This window comes from Myotis yumanensis, unplaced genomic scaffold (genome assembly GCF_028538775.1).
Source record: "Myotis yumanensis isolate MYYU_CA2020_CCGP unplaced genomic scaffold, mMyoYum1.0.hap1 SCAF_4, whole genome shotgun sequence".
Lineage (NCBI taxonomy): Eukaryota > Metazoa > Chordata > Mammalia > Chiroptera > Vespertilionidae > Myotis > Myotis yumanensis.
The window spans coordinates 68,246,470-68,267,182 of record NW_027223755.1 but is presented as its reverse complement, the minus strand read 5'-3'; the positions used below and the strand labels follow the sequence as shown (position 1 = coordinate 68,267,182).

The window sequence follows — 20,713 nt, the reverse complement described above, 5'->3', positions numbered from 1 at the left end:
GTCTTTAAATGCTCAGCTGGCATTCGTTAAAAGGTTTCTTTTATGTGTTTACTTCATTGGATGTGAAATCCAAAATAACATTGGAAAAACATCCCATGCATGTCCTTGACAGGTTATGGCAACTCAAGAGAGGTGCCATATGGCAGCACAGTTCTTACTTAGCCAATTCCTTCAACTTCCCCAGATCCAAAGGGGGAACAGAAGGGCTCCCATCACTGACTCTGCTCTCCCATTTTAGAACAGCTAGACAAACAGGCAGAAGGCCACCTCCTGACTACCACCTGCATCATATGAGGGAAAGTATTCCCATAAACAGGGCGAATGATAACTAAGTCTGACCTGGATATTTGACTAATATAAAGGGTTGACGTCTATATTTTATTACATCATCTTTACAAATAGCAATATAGACATGCTACAGTGGTAGCACTTTATATCTTTTCCTGGGACTCTTGAAGTGAAGGAGAAAGGATCACAAAGCACAGTGAAAAAAGCTAAGGCAAGATCTTTCTATATTCAAGGCATAACCAGAAGTATACTCCTGAGGATGGGAGGAGTGAAGACAATACCTGAATGGTCTCAGCAAAATGCACCTCTAAGCCCTCTTTTGTTGGGCTCCACTTAGCCACTGGCCATTTGTATCTTTTAACATTTTGTTATATAAGTTATTGCTAAGCAAAGAAATATATAAAAATCTAGGAAGGCAAGGGTCAAGATGAAAGAGAAAGTAGAGGGGGAAAGACTTATTTTTAACTAAAGGCCCAGTGCACGAATTCATGCACATTGAAAAGAAATTAATTAGAAGAAATATTTTAGAGGCCGGGGAGGGACTGCGGGAGGTTGGCTCCAGGGTGTGTCCAGCCCGTCTCGTCCAATCCCAATCAGCAGGACCCCAGCAGCAAGCTAACCTACTGGTTGGAGTGTCTGCCCCCTAGTGGTCAGTGCGTGTCATAGCGACTGGTCAAATGGTCGACTGATAGGTCGGACTCTTAGCATATTAGGCTTTTATAGAGAGAGATTTATAGACTTCTATATTGCTCAGAACAGTGTATTTTAACATTTAAATGTTTAAGCCATGCTCAGGGAATCAGAGTAAAAGACAGGTATAAGTAATGCACACACTAATTACCTCCTGAATAATATCTGAATTAACTGCGTAAGCCAGGGCTACTCTTTGGATAATCTTGTACATAAGACTCATTTCTGTAAATTTCAAAGATATAAATTTCAAGCTGTTATCTACATATTGTTTGCACCTGTCACTCAATTTATCAAACTGTGTTAGTTGCTTTAGTGAAACCCAAGTAATGACTCACATGATTGAATTTGTTTGTTTTTCTCCCCCCTCTTTTTCTGAAAGACTAACTTTTGAACAGGACATAGAGCGTGGCAATACAGATGGTCTTGGAGACTGTCACAGTAAGTGAAGCTTTTATCCGTGTTTATCTTTGGGCAGAGAAGTTTTTCTGGAATGGCCTGGAAACATTACCCTGCATGTGGAACTGAGTACAGCTGGCACCAAAATATGCATAAATAACAGAAACCATCTTCTAAATATCAAATAAAGAAAATAGCGTGTTTTAGAGCCAATGTTATTGTCGATGCTGTTGCTATAAATGCTGGCACCTAGTACATTATTACAATGGTGAGGAACAGATTCACTTGAGAAGATACTAATTATGCAGAGCAGTAAGTTATGTCTGCATTTTCATTTTTTGAAAGCCCGGTTTTGTTGTTTTTTAAAATGTGCTATTTACACTGTAATTTTTAACCAAATACGATAAAAAGGTTGGACATTTTACTCTGGCTTTTTAATTGAATGGAACTGTTTTATTCTTCTTCAACATAGAAACTAACAAAAGTAATTATAATTTTTAAATTGGATTTTTGTCTGTTAACATTTGCAGTAGAAAAAGTTTCAGATATAACCCACTAAGTACAAGGTGACTCAAAATAACCTTTTCATAGAAATTAAACTGTGCGAATCTGAGTTCATTTCAAAAGTTATTAAATGGTAACATTTTAGTTAGAACTTGATGTAAAGGATCCTGGTTCTCCTATTTCTGATTAATATCAAAACTCTCCTGAAAATGCTAAGGTGTCATTCAACTTTCTTATCTTTTATAGAAATCAGATATAATCAAATAAAGAGACATGGCAGCCTTATCTCCAAATTCTTTGCATATATATTTTTTTGTTTGCAAATATGATATATTGGCAAAAGCTTATTATGTCTTCACACACAAAATTTAATGAGTTAAGAAATCAGCATAGGAGACAGTGTCATTGCCAAAAGATCTACGTTACTTTTGTGCAGTGAAACAATTTGATCCATGGATGTTAGTCACATTGATGCCCTAAGGCGCCATTTTCAGGAAACGGGTTTTGGTTTCTATGTGTTTCTATGTGAACTGAATTAGCTGACTTAGTGATTAATTTTCATCATAGTTTTATGATCTGGTGGTGTGGACATCTATAGAAAATTGGGGTGTCAATTTGGATTTCATAGGTAAATCTATGAAAAACGTGAAAATGGTTGTTAATATCTCCACCAAGTGTCCACGGCACCAGTGGGCTCACACCACACCTGTATTCTTGGCAGAAAAGCTGAAGGAAGCCTCAGTATTGAGCACAGGGGAGACGCTCTCTCTTAGCCCGTGCCTTACTCTTTAACCTCAGCAATCAAGCCTCTGTTTTCCTGTACTCTCCACCCTTGAACCTCATTCCTGCTGAGGCTCTTAGAGGCCTGCTCAGGGCAGGAGGTAAGGCTGAGCAGACCCTCGGCTGCCTATCCGAGTGCCTTCTCAGCTTCCTGTGCTCTGCTGGAGCGTGACCTACTTCATGGGACTTACCTCTTCACAGACAGGCATTCAGAGGCGTTAGGTCATTGGTGCACAATGACTCTGCATCAGGATTTTAAGGGGAGATGAGAAAATCATACAGAGCCAGGGCCAGAGGCTGAGGAGCAGGCTGAGTGAACCAGTGTTCTGACCCAGACACAGCACGCACACACAGGTGTATGCTGCCACTGTGTGCATGTAATTTCTTTTGTTTTTGTTTTTAATTACCTAAGTAATCCCCCTGCTGAGTTCAGAACATTGTGATACTGGGCAGTTCCTCACAGCACGGTTGTGAAGATGAAATAAGAGAATGTAAAAAAAGGGTACTTTGTAAGTGTGGGTCCATATGTCACTTATTTTATCCACATATATGGTAGGGCTTAAATTCTCTGAAACACATATAATCACAGTTACCATTTCTTTACTAACTCTTGCTTTTTCTCTGCCTCTTGGCAACAAAAGCAGTGATTCTGAGGAAATTCACTTGGGGAAGACATGGGGGTGTGAAATTGGACCGAATATAAAGCATCTTATGTTACAAGCTAGAATTGAAATGCACTTACTTAGTGTTGGGTATCACATGTTCTTTTAGTCCCGTATTAGTTCATTCCCACTTACTGTGTAAGTCACACTAAGTAGTGTTAGACATAAGTAACCTCTCCTCCCTTTTGTCTTTCAGATTCCTTCGTGGCACTGAATGGTAAGGATGACATTACTCGTGATTAATTATCGATGAAACTCTGCTTAGGAAAACCTGCTTTGCTAATCCTCTTCAGTATTCTCAAACTTTAGGTTGCTCTCTAAATTAATTTTTTTGTCCTCATTATTTTTTTTATAGACATTTCAACTCCTCTACCAGATCATGAAATGTCTTACAACACAGTATATGGTCAGTTGATGGATTTCTTTTTTTTTTTTTTTTTAATTCTTCAAGCCACTCATCCTGTGGTAGTTTATAGTTTTCATCCCTAAACACCATGGACCAGATTCTTTATTACTTCAGGGCCCCAATTCACTAAAATTATTTATAGATTTCATGATGCTTCAAAAATCACTCTGCCTCTATTTGATGTATGAGACTTGAGTCCTACAGTTTAATCCATATAGCATGAAATATGCCAACCTTAGGGAATTTGGTGAATATATTTAATGAGTTCTTGAAGGAGAAGAAATTGCTTTTGGACATAAGTATATCCAAGATAAAAGAATAGTGCCTACAACTACGCGGCCATAACTCTTCAACTGATAGAGAGTAACATTCCCAAAATGCTGACTCTCAGGACCATACCTTCTTCAGGGGAAAATCTATACAGAGTGAACATACCAGCTTCTTACTAGGCAAAACTTTCCAATATAGCATGCAATTGGCCATTTAAATTTAAGTTCACAAAGAGTGCAACTATTTAGACATATTTTCATTGAGATTTCCTTAGAATGTGTACAAGGAAGTAATGATGTGCACACAGGGCTTATCCCATTGTTCCTGCTCTGAAATGCAGACGCTACATTAAACAAAGCTACTAAATCCATAAACAGATTATTCTGAGTTCTTTATAAGAAAAGTTTAAATGTAGTTGAAACATTCCATTTCTGTTTCTCAAAGTTACACCAAATATTTATTAGGGTAAGCTATTCATGTATTTTTTAAATATAAAATGAAAAATGTGTGTGATGGCAAACTTAAGCTTATGCATTACTAGAGGCCCAGTGCACGAAATTCATGCTCGGGTAGGGTCCCTCGCAGCTGCCGGCTGGCCGGGGCCTCCCTTCCCCTGGCCACCTGCCACCACTGCCGCCAGTCAGGGTGGGGCTGGCCAGAGGGAGGGGCCAGCGGTTGGCCAGCCAGTCCTGCCCCCTGGTCGAACTCCCAGTTGAACTGCCAGTTGAGGGGACAATTTGCATATTAGGCTTTTATTATATAGGATAATGGGTTTCATTGGTACACAAATTTTATAGATTTTGTGTTTAAGAACAGTAACAGTTCTAGGACAGTCTTTAAATGTAGAGGTAAATAAGAAATGAAGGGGAACAGTAAAGAAAAGAAAGCAAGGTGGATTTCGGATTCAAAGAAATAGTTCAAGATGGCTAAAAATGTTTCTAATAGCTCTATGTGAAATCTCACTCCCCGTGAATATTAGTATAAATAAAAAGCCTCTTTGAAAGTCCTAAAGACTATCTTATAAACTGGAGCTGTGCAGATATGGAAAACAATGCCTAGTTTCTCCTGTCTCCCACATGAAGTGAGGTAGTGTGGTGAGGAGCCCACAGAATTCATCCAACCTTTAACATTCTCTCCTCTGTGATTCCAACCAACACATTAAACACCAACTACTGGAAAAAAATTTCTCAGGAGGCATATGTCCTCTAACTTAGCCTGTCCTTCAGAAAGAGAACCTACTTAGCTTCTGCTCTTTCTCAATATCATACTTTGAAATCACTTCTGATAATTGAATAATCTTCATCAGAAATTGAGAAATTCAGGTCTTGAATCTCCCTAGCATTCAGCAATTTGTACAGTTTTAACTCCCAGGTAATTTCTCATATCGATAGAACAATTAAACTATGGGATCCTCTTATGAACAGAAATAATCTATGTATCTCTTTTTCCTTTTCAAAAGGAAAGGAACTTATTAATATCTCCATATTAATACTTTGAAAGGACAATGCCTCTTCACCCTCAGCTCTTGACCAGTAGTTTCTGTGATGAAACTAAAGAGTTGGAATACTGTATTCCTTTAAATGAATGATCCTGTCCATTTCAGGCTAAATCTATCCAGGATGGAGTGGTTAGATGACTAACTGACCATCAAAATGAGGCTGCTCCAGACAGTACTTAGAAAAATACAGGAGACTTCCTTTTCACAAGCTATTGAAGATATGCTTATTTAGGAATTAATAAACATAGAACAGATGTAATTAATTCATTCAGCAAATAGTTGTTGAGTGCCTACTATGTGCCAGGCACTGCACTAGGTGTTGTATTGGTACCATCAAAGGAAATACCAAATTGCTATTTTTAAGAGCAAGGATGTAGATTAGGAAGCCAACCTCACAGTCCAAAGTGTACGCACTGCTTCCCACTGTGTCCTTTGAATGTTTCCATAAAAAGTTCATTGGCTGAGTGCAGGCTCATAGAGTGAACAACAAAACCACAACTGCCTAAAAAAGGATCATTGCAATAAACCATGCACTCTCTGCTTGGCAAAAGATCTGTGCAACATCAGTTTCATAAGCAAGAAACCCTTTTTAGTGAATTGGACCCTGATTATTTTCCTTCTCTCTTGTATTGATATAGTATCTCTTTTTTTGTGTCTAATTAGCTATAATCATTGTTAATAGGTTAGAGTAGTTTGAAGGGTCTCTAACCTCTGGAATTACAAAGATTTGTAGATATAGAGAAACGGTATGATGCATATTAAAGTTAACTTTTAATATCTATCTCTTTGTATATTATAAGAATACATCATAAGCTCCATTAGTTAAAACATGGCCTCCCTAATTAGATTAGCAAGACAAAATTATAGATTTGAACTCTATTGACATGTAATACTATATCCACAAATGATTGCCTATTTTTTGTAGCATTATTTTTGTTACACAGTCTCTTAGGGAATGCACAACCTAATATAGTCTGTAGAATCAGATTCTCAGAAAAAATAAAGTGATTTTCTTTCAACATTTTTTTAAGCTTGGAGAGGTAATAATCATATGCCTCTTCGATTTCAAACTAAGGACTGTTGCTTAATGGTCCTTTTCCATGGTGCTTCTAAAATTTTTGAGAATCAGGTATTGCTTTCTGTGACTACTTGATTCACCAGTGACACGTGTTGCCTGTCCTCAAGCATAAGTTTAAAAGATTACAAACCTCATGCTGCTCTATTTTTTTTTTCATTTGAGTACATCAGATGCATGGTTTCTCTAGATTTACATACCGAAAATGGAGATGTGGTGGGTATTAGACTAACACTTCAGCGATAGGAAGGAGCTGGTTTCTCACATTTGTGTAAAACATTTCCCTACCTAACTGCCATCTGGTCCCCATTAATATCCTCTCATAGCCATAGCTTTCCATTACCAATGAGTTTTCCACGTAGTTGCAGCATATGGTCCTAGAAATCTTTCTACAGAGAATGTGTCCCTTAGGCATATATTTCCCCTAGATTACCGTATTAAGAAATGTTCTCCCTTAACCATACTTATGGTATTATCATAAAATTGCCCCTTGGACACAGTTACATTGAAAGTGCTCAAAATGCATATCAAGTCAGGGAAAAGAAATCTTTTGCTACTTGGAGGAGAGGCTTTTTCACACACACACACGCACGCACGCACACACACCCCTTTTAACTACCTACAAAGCTATTTCTAATTGTTTGCTTATGCTGGGTGCTGAATTCTTTCTTAGGTTAACAATATATTTCATTAGAGCTGTGTTGAATTGAAGGGTAGAAAATGTTAGAGCTCAATATAAAAGCCAGAGGAAGCAAAAGCAATTCTGTATTTCAAATTCCAGGTGATTTTCCTACCCTTGTTCTCTTGTCAGTATCATGAGATGAGGTGTGACACCCCGAAATATAAAAACAAAAAGTCTGGATCCAAGCCTTCTTGAGTTTTAAATGAACGTGCTTCAAGCAGTTGGTTATGAATCAGACTATTTGTAACAAAGTGGATGTTTGAAGCTGTGTGGGAGCCAAACAAGTTCTACACAGAAAGCGGCCTCTTAAATGTTACCAAAGCTTTGCATAGCATCTAAGTGTGGTGCTTTCATAAAAATCATTATAGCTTAGACAGGCCACTTGGCTGACTTGCTTTTCCTGGTTCTTTTACATATATATTCTGCAATTGGCAGTATTATAGTCTCCTGGGAATCCAACTTCCAATGATAATTGTAAAAAGAAAGAATGTAATGCATTGATCATTACAGCCTTTCTTTCTGGTGGCCGTATTTTATTTATCACATGCATGGTGATGACAGCCCAAGGTTGAGACCCCCTGGGATTCTGCCCTGTTTTCTACCAAAGGCACCAATTACACATTCACAATAGTTGCCCCGATGTCTTTCTAAAAACTACTCAAGAGGTTGCTACAGGTAAAATGGCTGAATACCCAAAGACTACTTAAAAATCCCAGAGAAGTCATACTTTATTTCTACTAGAAAAAAAAAAAACAGGTAAGGGGCTTCTTCAAATCATTGCACCAGTTTAGATCAAATCAGCTCATAGGATCTGCATTTAACTTTGTGGAAGATGGAAGGAAAGCTTAGGCATGTATTCACAGGAAATGTCCAGTGTCTGCCATAATTCCCAAACCCAGCCATTCTTCTAACATCCATCACGGGCTACTCTGGATCTCAAAAAGCTGTTTCTTTCCAATCGGAACAGAATTAGTCGGTGTGGCATAAAAACAACCTCTCACGATTGTGACTCATAAAACCATGAAGCTAGCATTGTTGGAATAAGACACAGAAGACAAAGCCATAACAACATGGAGCATTTGAGGGGAAAGGAGGTGGGGGCAGATCCTTTTAGAAAGCAACCACTTCTTCCAGAAAGAGGAGTGCCTGCGAAGTTGAGTTGCAGCTGAAACGTAGATGCACCCTCAACGAAGAAGGCTTAGGACCACTGAGCTGTTTGTGATGGGGGAGAGGCTGATGCACTACCATAAACCTCCCCCATCGGTCACAAAGAGTGTCCCCAGAGTGGACACCTTCTGCCTTTTCCTGCTGCTATGGGAATACCAAACAAGGGCACTAGTACCTCCTGAGCACCTACAATGTGTCAAACACTCCTAGAGATTTTCACCATTATGTCGCTTTATCCTCCCAACACTGTGAGGTTAAATGGCATCATTTTGTGCACAAGGGAAACCAAGGCCCAGAGAAGTTAAATGATTTCCCAAGGCTCACTCAGCAAGAAGCAGAGATGGGATCTTACCCTTTATCCTCTCAGTTCAAAGGGTCTTCTGATGAATCCCACCCCCGTGTTTATTATGTATAGGGCCATCTCCTTCCAGTCTCACAGCCAGCTTGGGAGTCCAATCTCCTGGCCTCTGAGCTAAGGGGATGGGGGTGTCTCGGGTGATGCTTTCCCTAACTGTATTTGTGATGAAAACAGGGCACTCCAGTTCCCTCTTGCCCAGCACCACCACGTCAGATTCGACGGCTCGAGAGGGGTATGAGTCTAGGGGAGGAATGCTGGACTGGAAAGATCTGCTCCATTCACCCGGCAGCACAGACCCTATGGGGGCAGTGTCTTCCCATAATCACCAAGACAAGAAGGGTAAGGCCTTGGAATTGCCTCTTCCTCTGGGGGGAGAGGGAGGGAACGTAGGGAGAACTCTGTAACTGCTTCCAGCAGAATCATAGCAAGATGTAAGAAACCTCCAACACGCTATGATTGAAAGCATCTCAAAAAAGACTGCAACCCAATCCTCTTTGCTAAGCTTGATCCTCAATTATTGCCCACGCAAGGAGAAACCACACAAAACAAATAACACAGACTCTAAGCTTCCTCCACCCAAATGAGGTGTGGCTTGGCCCAGCGCAGATGCTGGCTCCTGAGCTCCCTCGCCTCCCCTCTCCTGTAATCTGTGGGTCCTCTCTTCCCACCACATTGGAGTGAATGCAGTGAGGGCTTTGGCAAGTGCATGCAAGCAAAGGAAAAGCCCGCTTAATCAGTGAATGGAGAAATAGCAGGGCACGGTCTTTTCTGGCTGGTAGCATCTCTCACTCTTGCCTGGTACTGCATTTGAATAGAGCCAGGGTCCTGAGACATACTCCCATTGCCTCTAGGACAACAGCTAAAACAAAAATATGTTATTGAATCAAGCAGAATTGCTATGCATGGAAAACGGGAAGGAAGCTGCCCTAAATGAAAGGGACTCTACTGTGAACTGTGCTAAATTCTCCCTGGCTTTCTTTGCTCAACTAGAGACAGAAAATGTCATTTTTTTTCTTGCCATTTGCTGCTCTGGTAACACAGCCTACTTTAGTTGCAGCTGCAACCAAAGAGGCCTCTACTTGTCCCAAAACACCAGTCTTGTAAATCAGAGACTGAAAAGCCCGGTTATGTTGCGAGCTGTTTCCCCCATTCAGAATTGTTGACTCCTATATGTTTTCAAGAGTCTCACCCAAGCAGGGGTTGGAGTCTCGAGGGCAGACCAGCCGCAGTGAAGGCAGTCCCCATCATGTCCTCCCTCGGGGTTTTCTGTGGACCTATTCCCGTGCACTCGGATAGGAGGTTTCCCAGGCAGACTTGCATGCGAAATTTCCATCCTTTTGGCATCTCATCTGCTGAGAGTGCCCTGCACGCTGCTTCTCTACATGCCAAGCCAACCTGTGAAGATGTAGCCCTTTTAACTTGTTCTCCGGCCGTGTCCCCTTAATCAATTTTATTCTTCTTCTGTAACTTCTTATTGCTGTGCCCTGCCCCAAATCTTTTTAAAGTGGCTTTTGTCTCAGCGGCCTCTTTAAGTTGGAGGGATCCTTGCCCTTCCCCTTCCAAGAAAGCACCAGGCCGATCTGTGAAGGGACAGACTATCACACAGGCCACAAGCCCCAGCATGTGCCATGATTTGTTATGTGTGGCTCCAGACCGCAGATGTATTCATCTTGGCCAGGTTCTCAAGAAGAGACAACTCAGAAAAAAACACTTTGTGTTTGCCCACTGCGACTTTCTAAAAAACCAAACAGCCTTTCCAGTAAAGCATTAAAAATGTCGACCAAATAATCTAGCTGTTGGTTACAATTGTTTTCTCTTCACTTCACCCGAGACCCATGGCTTGAATTTTCTCCAATTACTAACTCCCCGAAGGGATGGAGGTTATCAAAGAGTCCAATTAACACTTTGACATCATTTTAAAATTCGGCAGTGTTCATTCTCTTGGGTCTTATTGTGAATATTGACAAAGCTGGAAGCAGTCTACAACTTGTCAAACAATGGTGGCAGAGGTGTGACTGCATGGGTGTTTAACATGATCACTGTTCTTGTGCTATTAACTCCTTGCCTTGCCCTGTCAAATTCGATTTTTGACAATTGTGTATTTGGTGGGGCAAAGACAATGAGATGCTGTGCAGAAAATTTTGGAAGATGTAGCTTTGATGTTCCTTTTACCATGATTTTTATGATTTTAATTTCCATTTTGCTCTGACTTGTTTTTGTTGAATGATCATGATTTCTTTTGATCTTTTGTTTTCTTTTGCCAAGCACTGTGTGTTGTGACTTGGTGGTGGCGTTACTCTGTTGGAAAAGTCTTGTTTCTTTTCTGACTCATTATGACGTTCCTTAACTTGACCCAATCTGTAATCCCCTGGCTGCTTCCCTTTTCATTCCCTGGCGTGGGTGCCTCAATGACGTCACATCCGTGTGTGCAGCATCTCCTGGGATGCAAGAGTTTCCTGGGTTTTCCGAGGGCCTCTGGCAGGTGCTCCCTTCACTGGGTCGATTGTCTCATGGGAATGTGACATTTGTATGCGCCAGCTTTAGGAGCTAAATATACTCTGGAATTGTTTCTAAAATACTGCACATTTCCCCCACTAAGCAGAAAATGTGTCCGCTGACCAGCTAGCTGAAGAGTCACATTTCCAATGCCCTTTTTATTTTGGCCACTGGAAAAAATAAACACCAGTGAGCAGACTAGCCCACAGCTCTGCCCTGCAGACATGCTGACCACCACAGGCTGGTCCCATGCTCTGACCCACCTCCTCCTCCAAACAAGTCTGCATTTCCAGAGTATGTTTGCTTGCCTTTTCTTTCTTTTCCTTGCTATGTCTTTCGTGTCGATTTAATCCTGTGTGTCCCTCACATTCTGTTAAAGTATCGTTCCCAGCCTTGCAATCTAACCCCCTTCTGCTGCCATTGTTCTTAGCCTCCCCCTTTCCAAATAATAGACCCGAGCCCTCTGCCCCTCTGTGGAATGTTCCAAGGCTCTTTCCTTCTCTGCTGTGAGTAGCACTCGGCTGTTGTCTGAATATCTAGTCATATTAACAAAGCGTGAGAAGAGACCTGCAAAGCACACAGAAGCATCATCACAGAAAATGAAGTAATTTTCTCGCTCAGTAACTGGCCTTGCCCTTCATTACCCTACTGGCCTTGTCTAATGTCTCTTGTCCTTGCTGCTTTTCTTTAAAATTGCCTGATATCTTTCAAGCCCTGGATTCATTAGTAAAAACACAGCCAACTGCTCTGTTTTTATCTCTGGGTCCCTAGATGTCTGGAGCCTCTACAGCCAGCCCTTTAATCACCAAGCTGATAAATTAGATGCAGCCCTGGCTACTTCCTTCTTAGTTTTGCCACATTTAAAAATATATATTATATTTATTCTTCCTATAACGATTGAGGTAGTAATCAGTAGTTACAAAGGGGCTCTAATTACATGTAAATAAGAAAGAAAATCCAGTGTATTTTTAGATCTGGCTTGTCTCCCCTCACCACCAACCCTTCCCACAGCAAAAAAATAAAATAAAAGCTTCTTTTCTTAGGGTAAGCAATACTGAGGATTAATAGTTACTCTTGTGTTTCTTGTTTCTGACCAAAAGTAACAATACCATAAAACCTGATTTCCAAGAAGACTACAAGATATGAGAGGGAATTAGCCATGTACAGATCTGCCTAGAGAGCTGTGTAGCATAAATGTAAAATATAAATGCTGACCATTGGGATGAATAAATCAGAAACAGAAGAAAATCTCCTACTTCAGACTTTATTTGATAGAGTTCTTGTGAGCTCTCAGAAAATAGATGACACAGTCGATCTATACGATGTGCCCATTTGATTGGAAATGTCAGAATTGTAGTATGCTTATTTATTTTGGGAAATCTTTAAAGTGAAATATTATCACATTATCACATTTAGTCAAGATATGCTTGCTATAGACATGGAAAAGATATAGAAACAGAATTTAAACAAGAAATCAAATGAATAATTTAAACTAAAATGTACAGTAAATGTTGAATATATTCTAATCAATGTACGAGCTATTTGTATAAGCAATTTTTAGTCCGGGAAATAATAGCCCGGTAAGATTCATAAGGTCTATAAAGGATAATGAGTATATTATCCACACTCCATAACAATCCTGAATGGAATTTTATAAATCACAGGGTTTAGTAACAATCCTCTTTACAGTCGATTATTTATTCCTCAGAGGCACCTTAGCCCAGAGCAGCACTGCCTCCAGGTCGGGCATGCAACACCTTACATGAGATGCTTTAGGGGGCTTGGGGCATCGTGGCTTTCAAGAATCATGTGGTGGAAAGCCACACCACTTTCATTTCTCTTCCCATCTTATTGGTGATGTCAAGAAAAAGTCTCAGTTTGGTGCTTTATCATTAGCAAGTCCCTAAACTTGCTCCTATCTCTTTTGACAAGAAAGAATTGGCTTTAGGTTGTGGGCTGTGATTTGCAGCTAGAGCCTGCTGGAATTAACATTGTTTTGCTTTCAGTGGATTTTATTATAGCCACCTTTTATCTATGAAAAGTGACACTTTTTCCCATGGCTGATAATGATATAAAGTTTCCATTTGAAATACATTCTAAAGGTAATTTAAAGAAAATACTAAGTAAATAACAAGTAATTCATAGAGTCCCTGAGACTCATTGGTAGCACTAACATTGGAGTATTGGCAGCTGAATGACTCAGATTTGGGTAACTCTGGCCTGCAGTAATTAAAAGACTCCACCAAGGATTAAACTATTACCAAAACTTTCCTTCTGGCATTTGGAAGAACAAAATTTAATAATTACTCTACCTTCTGTTGGCTGGGCTCTAAACGTTCCAATTACATTATCTAGTGCTCTTCCAGTTTCTCCTCCAACTACTAAGCTTTTGTGACTGGCAATGAAAAGTTTGGTCAAGGAGGAATTTAGAGTAAAATGAATTTAAACTAAAAAAAAAAAAAAAAAGTCATTCCAGGCTTGTTAAGCATCTGGTGAGATTTTTCTCCAGACAGCAGCGAGCAGCCAAGTGTAGACTGCAGCTAGCTGTTACCCAAACTGTGGCCTGGGGGCGAGTTTACCTTTAGCGCTTGGGCTACTTTCCCCATATCTGGAAGGACTCCTGTGTTACAGTGCATCCCTCGGCCTGGCAATAACCTACACTTGACCCTTTTTTCCCATTTCTCTCATTCAAACTTTACCTATTCTGAGTCCCAGACCATTAGAGCCCAGCTTTCCTCATTAACAAGCTTAGAAACCCGCCTTTAAGTGAGTATATTGGATAATAGAACCTAGCCCTGAGCGCTCTTCCATGTTAACAAACTCCAATGTTTAAAATCTTATGGGTTGGGGATTTTAAAGCATCCCAGTTCTCCCGATGAGGAAAGTGATTTCTTAGCTCCCATCAAGTCATGTGTAGGTAATTTTCTGTGCAGAACAAACTATTGCTGATGACAGTAATAAAGGAAGGAACATAAGCTTCCCTTCTTTTCCTGACTCCTTCACTTGGATCCGATTTTCTCTGCCATTTCTTCAGTACGATCACCATTACAAAAGAAATGTTTTCTGAAGCTTCTCAGACAAAATGTATTACTGGCTCCATAGCACAGCATTGGATGCCAGTAAGGAGGTAGAGGCCATACTAGAGATAGACATAGTTCCTGTCCAAGAACTATCAGCCCGCCAGACGGATGAAGCACACACAGACTAGGAAACGCACCAAAAAGCTTTTACGACCACCACTGTCTTTGTGAACAAGGCAAACCTGTGCACAGCAGATTTTAAAAAAAGATATTAGACAACTTGGCCAAACACATCAAGGACACAGGGCTTGGAAACCGTTTTTCAGCCCCTTCTCTTTAGTCCTTCCCTGTAGCACCAGTATTATAACCATCATATATCACTTGACAGGAAGAAGAAAGTGATGGGTGTTTGGGATAGGGTTCATATTTAAAATTGCTGTAGAAATGCTGGCAAACTCAGGCCTTTTTTTTTTTTTTAACAGTCTGAACTTGAATTAAAAACACACACAGCTTTAACTGGTTTGGCTCAGTGGATAGAGCGCCGGCCTGCGGACTGAAGGGTCCCAGGTTCAATTCCGGTCAAGGGCATGTACCTTGGTTGCAGGCACATCCCCAGTAGGGGGTGTGCAGGAGGAAGCTGATCGATGTTTCTCTCTCATCAATGTTTCTAACTATCCCTCTCCTCTTATCTCTGTAAAAAAATCAATAAAATATATTTAAACACCCACACACACACACACGCACGCACACAACTAAGCCCATGATAGTGTGCATAGCTTTTTTAAGTAAAACTTCGTATCACAGCCATTTCTAAATGTGATGGTTGAACAGGACAGTCTTAGAGAATTCAGAGAAAGGGCTCTGTCTGATGAGAAGGACTACCTAGTGGGAGGGGCAAGAAGCTGGACTCCCACCCAACAATTTGACCATTAACTGAACCAGTTAGGCGAATGCATGGCTAGGGCCCAGGATACCAAGAGATGGGAAATCAATGGCGATTGTTCCAACAACCCTTTTGAATGAGAGTTCATTTATTTCTGTTCTTGAGGGTTAGAGGAAAGGTAGCCTTCAAAGTTCACAAGAAATTTGGTATCTAAGTGGCTATTGTTGCTGATAATGAAAAAATAAAATACAATTCTTGAAATTCAGTTCATTAGTATTTTTTTTTCATTTGTAAATTATGCTATACCTGGCCCATAAAGGTTTAGTATTATTTTTATTACTACCTGTTAAACTATTTTACTCTCCAAAAGTTTAGAGTGGGTCTAAAGAGTATTTGTAAGAATCATTAGAAGCACATTACTGGGGGGTAGGAGAGTAGGGTTGCTAGGTAAAATACAGACTGCCCAGTTAAATTTGAATCTTAGTAAACCATGAATAATTTTTTAGTGTAAGTATGTCCCACATATTAAATGGGACATACTTATACTAAAATATTGTTGTTTGTCTGAAGTGGAAATTTAACCAGGTGTTTTATATGTAGTTGCTGCCTGGCAATCCTATTGAAGAGGTTCCTGTTAACTTATTCAGTGAGAACGTAAGAGCTAATCTCTAGATTACACTTGCTCTTTAACCCTTAGAATAACCCATATAAGAGGAATTAAAGTAAAAATTTAATTCTGTGAAAAATATTTAATTTTTCACTAAAAGTTTGAAATATAATAACTTAATTATCACTGAAAGCAGGCTTTCAAATGCCAGTTTTAAGTAAGGGAGGCTCAGAAATCAAACCATTCCTAAACAAAGGCATGGTTAAAACTTTTAGTTCTTCCTAATTTTATTTAACCTCAGGTTTTAATCAACTATTATATTAATCATCTTTTTTTCCTTCTTTGTGTGGCTGTTCTGTTTTTCCACTTCTCATTTCCATGGCTCTGAAGGGGATGAACTGGAATCCAAAAGGCACTACAAAATAATAATTTAATAATAGTGACAATAACACTTAAAGCAAAACAGCATCCTTCCTTCATTTCTTTCTTCATACACTCAGCAGACATCCGACAAGTCTGTGCTGTATATAAGCCTTATGCTGAGTGATACAGTGGACACTGATCTGAAGTCAACACATAAGCCCTGCACCCAGGAAGCTTGCAGTGTAGCAGGGGATACACACACATGACCTCCTGGCTAGCCAAAGAGGCAGAGTGAAGTCTGAGAGTAAAGGAATTAAAGGAAAGAAGGGCCGGCCAAGGGCTGAGAGAGGATAAATGGAGGTGCAGCTCATTGCAAGTTGAGGACTAGGTAAGGTCTTGCAAAGTTTTGAGGGAAAAGGGAAAGGACATTCCAAGTTAAATAAGGGACATGACCAAGACACAAAGCTATTAAAGTACAGAGTATAATGATAAAGAGGCAAGTAGCATGCTATGATGAACATGATGAAGTATACAGAGGGCCAGAATGGGAACTGAGGTCGAAATGATAGTACGGAGCCCCGTGCTAAGGGGTCCTTGCTTTATCTGTAGGCAGGTAGATGGATGGAAAGAAAGGGACAAAAGGAGGTAGGAGAGAGGGAAAGACAGAGATCCAGAGACTGATAGGTGACAGTTATTGAATTGATTATTCCATTTCATGAGGCTCTAGGTTACTAATTACATATACACAATAAATGTGGGACATGAAATTTTGCTTCAGTTTTGGATCTGAGGGGTCTGCACATCACTGGCATTTTCCCAGGAGAGCTCTGGCCAAGCTCCAAGCTCTGTGCTAGGGGAAGCCACAGCAAGCTTCCCGTGGGCTTCCCTGCCACTTTAAAGCACTGGGGTGCACGGCACATGGCGGACTTTCATCCAGAACAGATTCTGAAACTAAGGAGACTGAGAAAGTGATGGTAATATAATCCAGGGTGCCACCATTTATTTTTTCCATATTAATAGTTCTTTGTCACCTACTGGGAAAGGAATTTATTGGCAGCCTCTGACTTTTCTCTGAAAAACTGGGGAGAATGATATTCTGAGGTCAGGAGCTAGGCTCTCAAACAGATGACGTGGGGATTTCCCTGTGACTGTGTGCTGGGAGGAGGGACGAGGACTAGAAGCCCATGTAGAGGCTGGCATTGTTCTTCCAGCAGCTGGGGCAGAGACGCTGATTTGATCTAATTAATCTTGTGTCCTCTTGACAACTTGCTGAATTTCTCTAAGGTCTTGATGAGATTATTGTGGAAAGGGTAAAAGAGAAAATAAGTGGTCAGCCATGTAGAAAATGGTTTCATCTCCCTGTCTATCTGAATCTGCACACCGGTATTTAAATTTTCTTTCTAGAGATAACTAATTAAACCTATTTTCACCTAACACCCATTTTTCTTTTTTTAAAAAATGGACTTAAATTATGATTATGGTGGTTGGAATTTTTTCTTTTAAAATCAGCAACTTAAACTTTAGGGTATTTTTAAAAAATCAATTCACCTTCTAGAGGTGCTTTTTACCTTTACTCCACAGCCACCTTTTTAAGCCATATCACCACTGACTTGAATTCACTTTGCCCCTTCCCTCTCTTTTCCTGAAAAAGCTCTTTATTTCCATCCTCTCCCATCTTATGCACAAACACACACCACGATGACAAAGTTTTCTGACAGCCTAATGGAACTTTCAAGGACTACAGGGACGAGGTTAGGCACGATCTTATTAACTGAACATCTGGTGGAGTTAAAAATTTGCTCTTTAACTGGTTCAACTGCACTGTGTTCATCTAACATTTGTTTTGTCCTAACAGTAAAACTGTGAAGTCATTCGTATTCAGAATCATGTATACTAATGGAAAAATAACATTAGCTTTGTAATAAAACTTTCTGATAGCCTCACTTCCTGGAGTTAAAAAAAAAAAAAGGTTTGTTACAAGTTTTACTTTGCACACCTCCCTGCTCCATAGGCAAAGGAGTCTAACAAGGCAAAATAGCGGAAACCAGGACATTTCCTAAGGACATTTTCTCTTGTCTTGACATTATACATGAGAATGGCCTCGGAAGCTGCAAGAGTCACTCAGAATACATAATTTATGTGGTTGCCACAGAGAAAAAGAGGACAGAGGAGCTGTGTTCTTGTGCTGGTCCCAGGGAGATAGTACAGGCTGTGCAAGTAATAGGGAAAGTCCTGCAAAGCAAAGGGGCTGTGCCTAAGGCCTGGCAGGATCCACGTGAACCGCGTCAGTTGTCAATTCCCCTGCACCTTAAATCGCTGAGGGGCCCTGAAGTAAGCTCATGAGGTGTAGTTGAAGATATTCAAACATATTGGATGCACAGTAGATGGGATCTTAATCGGTGTCAGGAAACTCATTATGAGCAATGTGAAGGTTTGTCATCCTTAATTAATATTTCTTCAGCTCTTGGTAGTCTACCGCCTGAAAACTGTCCTTGTAAAAAGATTCATTTTTAATGGGATAATAGGAATTTCCCACTCCAATTATTTTTAAATTTCATATTTCTTTAAAGGACGCATTCTTTTTCCAAGATGTGCCTGCAATTACACGTCTTCGCTGAAGACAGGGCAGTCATGATGAACTGCATAGAAATAATGGAAATTCAGTGTAGTCACCACTGACAGTGCTTTATTAGGAGGGAAAATGATGTCAAGAAATTTATAGGGCAGCAAACCGCATTATGCCTAACCTTTTGGACATATTAAAGCTTGTCATTTCTAGTCTTACAGCTTCTTGTTATTCATAAATAATAGATAACACTGGACACAATCATCTGACATTTGTTGAGGTAATAAATATACCCTAAGTGCTGATGGGTCTTGCACTCTGTGATTTAAAAGCACACAGCAGAAATTTAATGTAATTTAAAATGTCTTATATAATTCTATGGATTTGCAGATTCAGTTCAACTCAGCAGATCTGTAGGCACTGAGCTCCGATGAGTGCACTGTTTTGCTAGGCATTTTTATTATTATAAAGCAGGACCTTAACGTGGGGAATGAACCATGAACTCAGGTCCCTCCTTCCATCCAGAAATATAAAGAAAAATAATCTTTCTGAGTTTCTTATTCTCTTGCCCGATCGTGCAGAGATAGGGAGAAATGTTGTTTGATGGTTGTGTGTTGCTTGAGTGGAGTTGATTTCGAGGTGATGAGGTGCAGGCCTTTAAAGAAGGTTGGTTTATTCAATAGTGGGATTCTGCTGCTTCTCTCCCTGGGATGCAGTCCTGACAGGGCTGATCTAGTTTAGGACCTCTCTGATGGCCCCTGTGACAGAGATGGAGAGCAGCCAAAATTTCCCTGCGAGTCTCCACACTAGGACAGATAAAGAGACCACAGGCATTTTCCCAGCAGCTTTGGGCTCTAGTGAATTGGGCTCTGTTACAGGAGTAGTGGCACAGTATTTTAGGCTGTATGTTAAGCTTCTGTCAGGTACCAAGGGGAGGTGTTAGGGATTTGCCTTTCCAATACAACCACATCAATTTTTGTGTTCTTTACCAGAATAAGGTAACCACAGTGAAGAAATTGTCATACATGAGAACCATCAAAGATTCATACTTTCAACACCAAGCAAGACTGCATTTATTCATGTAAAATCTGTTTATATACTGCCTGAGTGGTGTGTGAGGTTGGACTTTAAAACTAAAGATGTAGTTGCATTTTCTGAAATACTATTCATGTCCGTGTTTCTCAAGCTTTTGTGAACGTAAGAGTCATCTGGAGGCCTTGTTAAAACACAAATTTCTGAATCCCAACTCCAGAGATTCTGTCTCTGGGTAGGACCTAGGAAATTGTGTTCTAGCAAGTTACAGGTAATGCTGATGCTGAGTAGCCCTGATTTAGAACAATTTCCCAGTTGCTATGGACTATCTTATTTACAGTCACTCTCCAAGATTTTGCTGTATTTTTAAATCCTTATTTTCCACTCTTGGCTAACACGAACCCTCCCAAAGTGTTGCATTAAAATAGTCTATCTTGGACCCTGTCAAAGGCAAGTTAACTTGTCACAAATTCTAGAAACACTTCCCTTACATTATTAATTGAGCATTAACACGTGTCCTGCCAACACCAAGTGCTTTATATGCATTCATTTACTTAATCTATTTAATCCTTCCAACAACACTTATCTCATAGCCAACACTACTGGGACTTAGAGAGATCCAGTAACTTACCCAAGGTCATGCAGCTAGTTAGTTATAGAGCCAAGACTTAAACCCAGGTCTTTATGACCTCAAAGTTTATGTTCTAAACCATTAACAGTTAGCCTCATCTATGACCTAGGTCCTAAGAACTATATCTCTAGCAAGTTTAAGCTGTCAGTTTTAGGAGTTTTCCACAGATCTGTTTCCCCATATTTATTTTATCTTTGCTTTGTAAAGGAAAAAAAAAACAAGAACAAAAGAAAGCTTGAAAATTATACAAAGAATTGCCTGAATTTCACACTTTTTTAAGGATATCCTCTGCCCCATCTTGTAGCTTTGATGCCATGTGAGAGAGCAAAGGAAAAA

The 20,713-nt window shown here is 40.1% G+C and overlaps 1 protein-coding gene across 3 annotated transcripts in view; it reads left to right on the top strand.

Moving 5' to 3' along the window:
* SEMA6A (semaphorin 6A) overlaps window positions 1-20,713 on the top strand; it is a 127,556-nt gene that overhangs the window by 97,491 nt on the left and 9,352 nt on the right. The window contains exons 16-19 of one of the 3 annotated variants that reach the window (XM_070412502.1): window positions 1,361-1,419; window positions 3,520-3,540; window positions 3,679-3,729; window positions 8,954-9,118. In XM_070412502.1, the coding sequence (XP_070268603.1) occupies window positions 1,361-1,419; window positions 3,520-3,540; window positions 3,679-3,729; window positions 8,954-9,118 (296 nt within the window). The remainder of the gene's footprint in view (window positions 1-1,360; window positions 1,420-3,519; window positions 3,541-3,678; window positions 3,730-8,953; window positions 9,119-20,713) is intronic. The other 2 variants (XM_070412504.1, XM_070412505.1) reach the window with 2 other exon arrangements.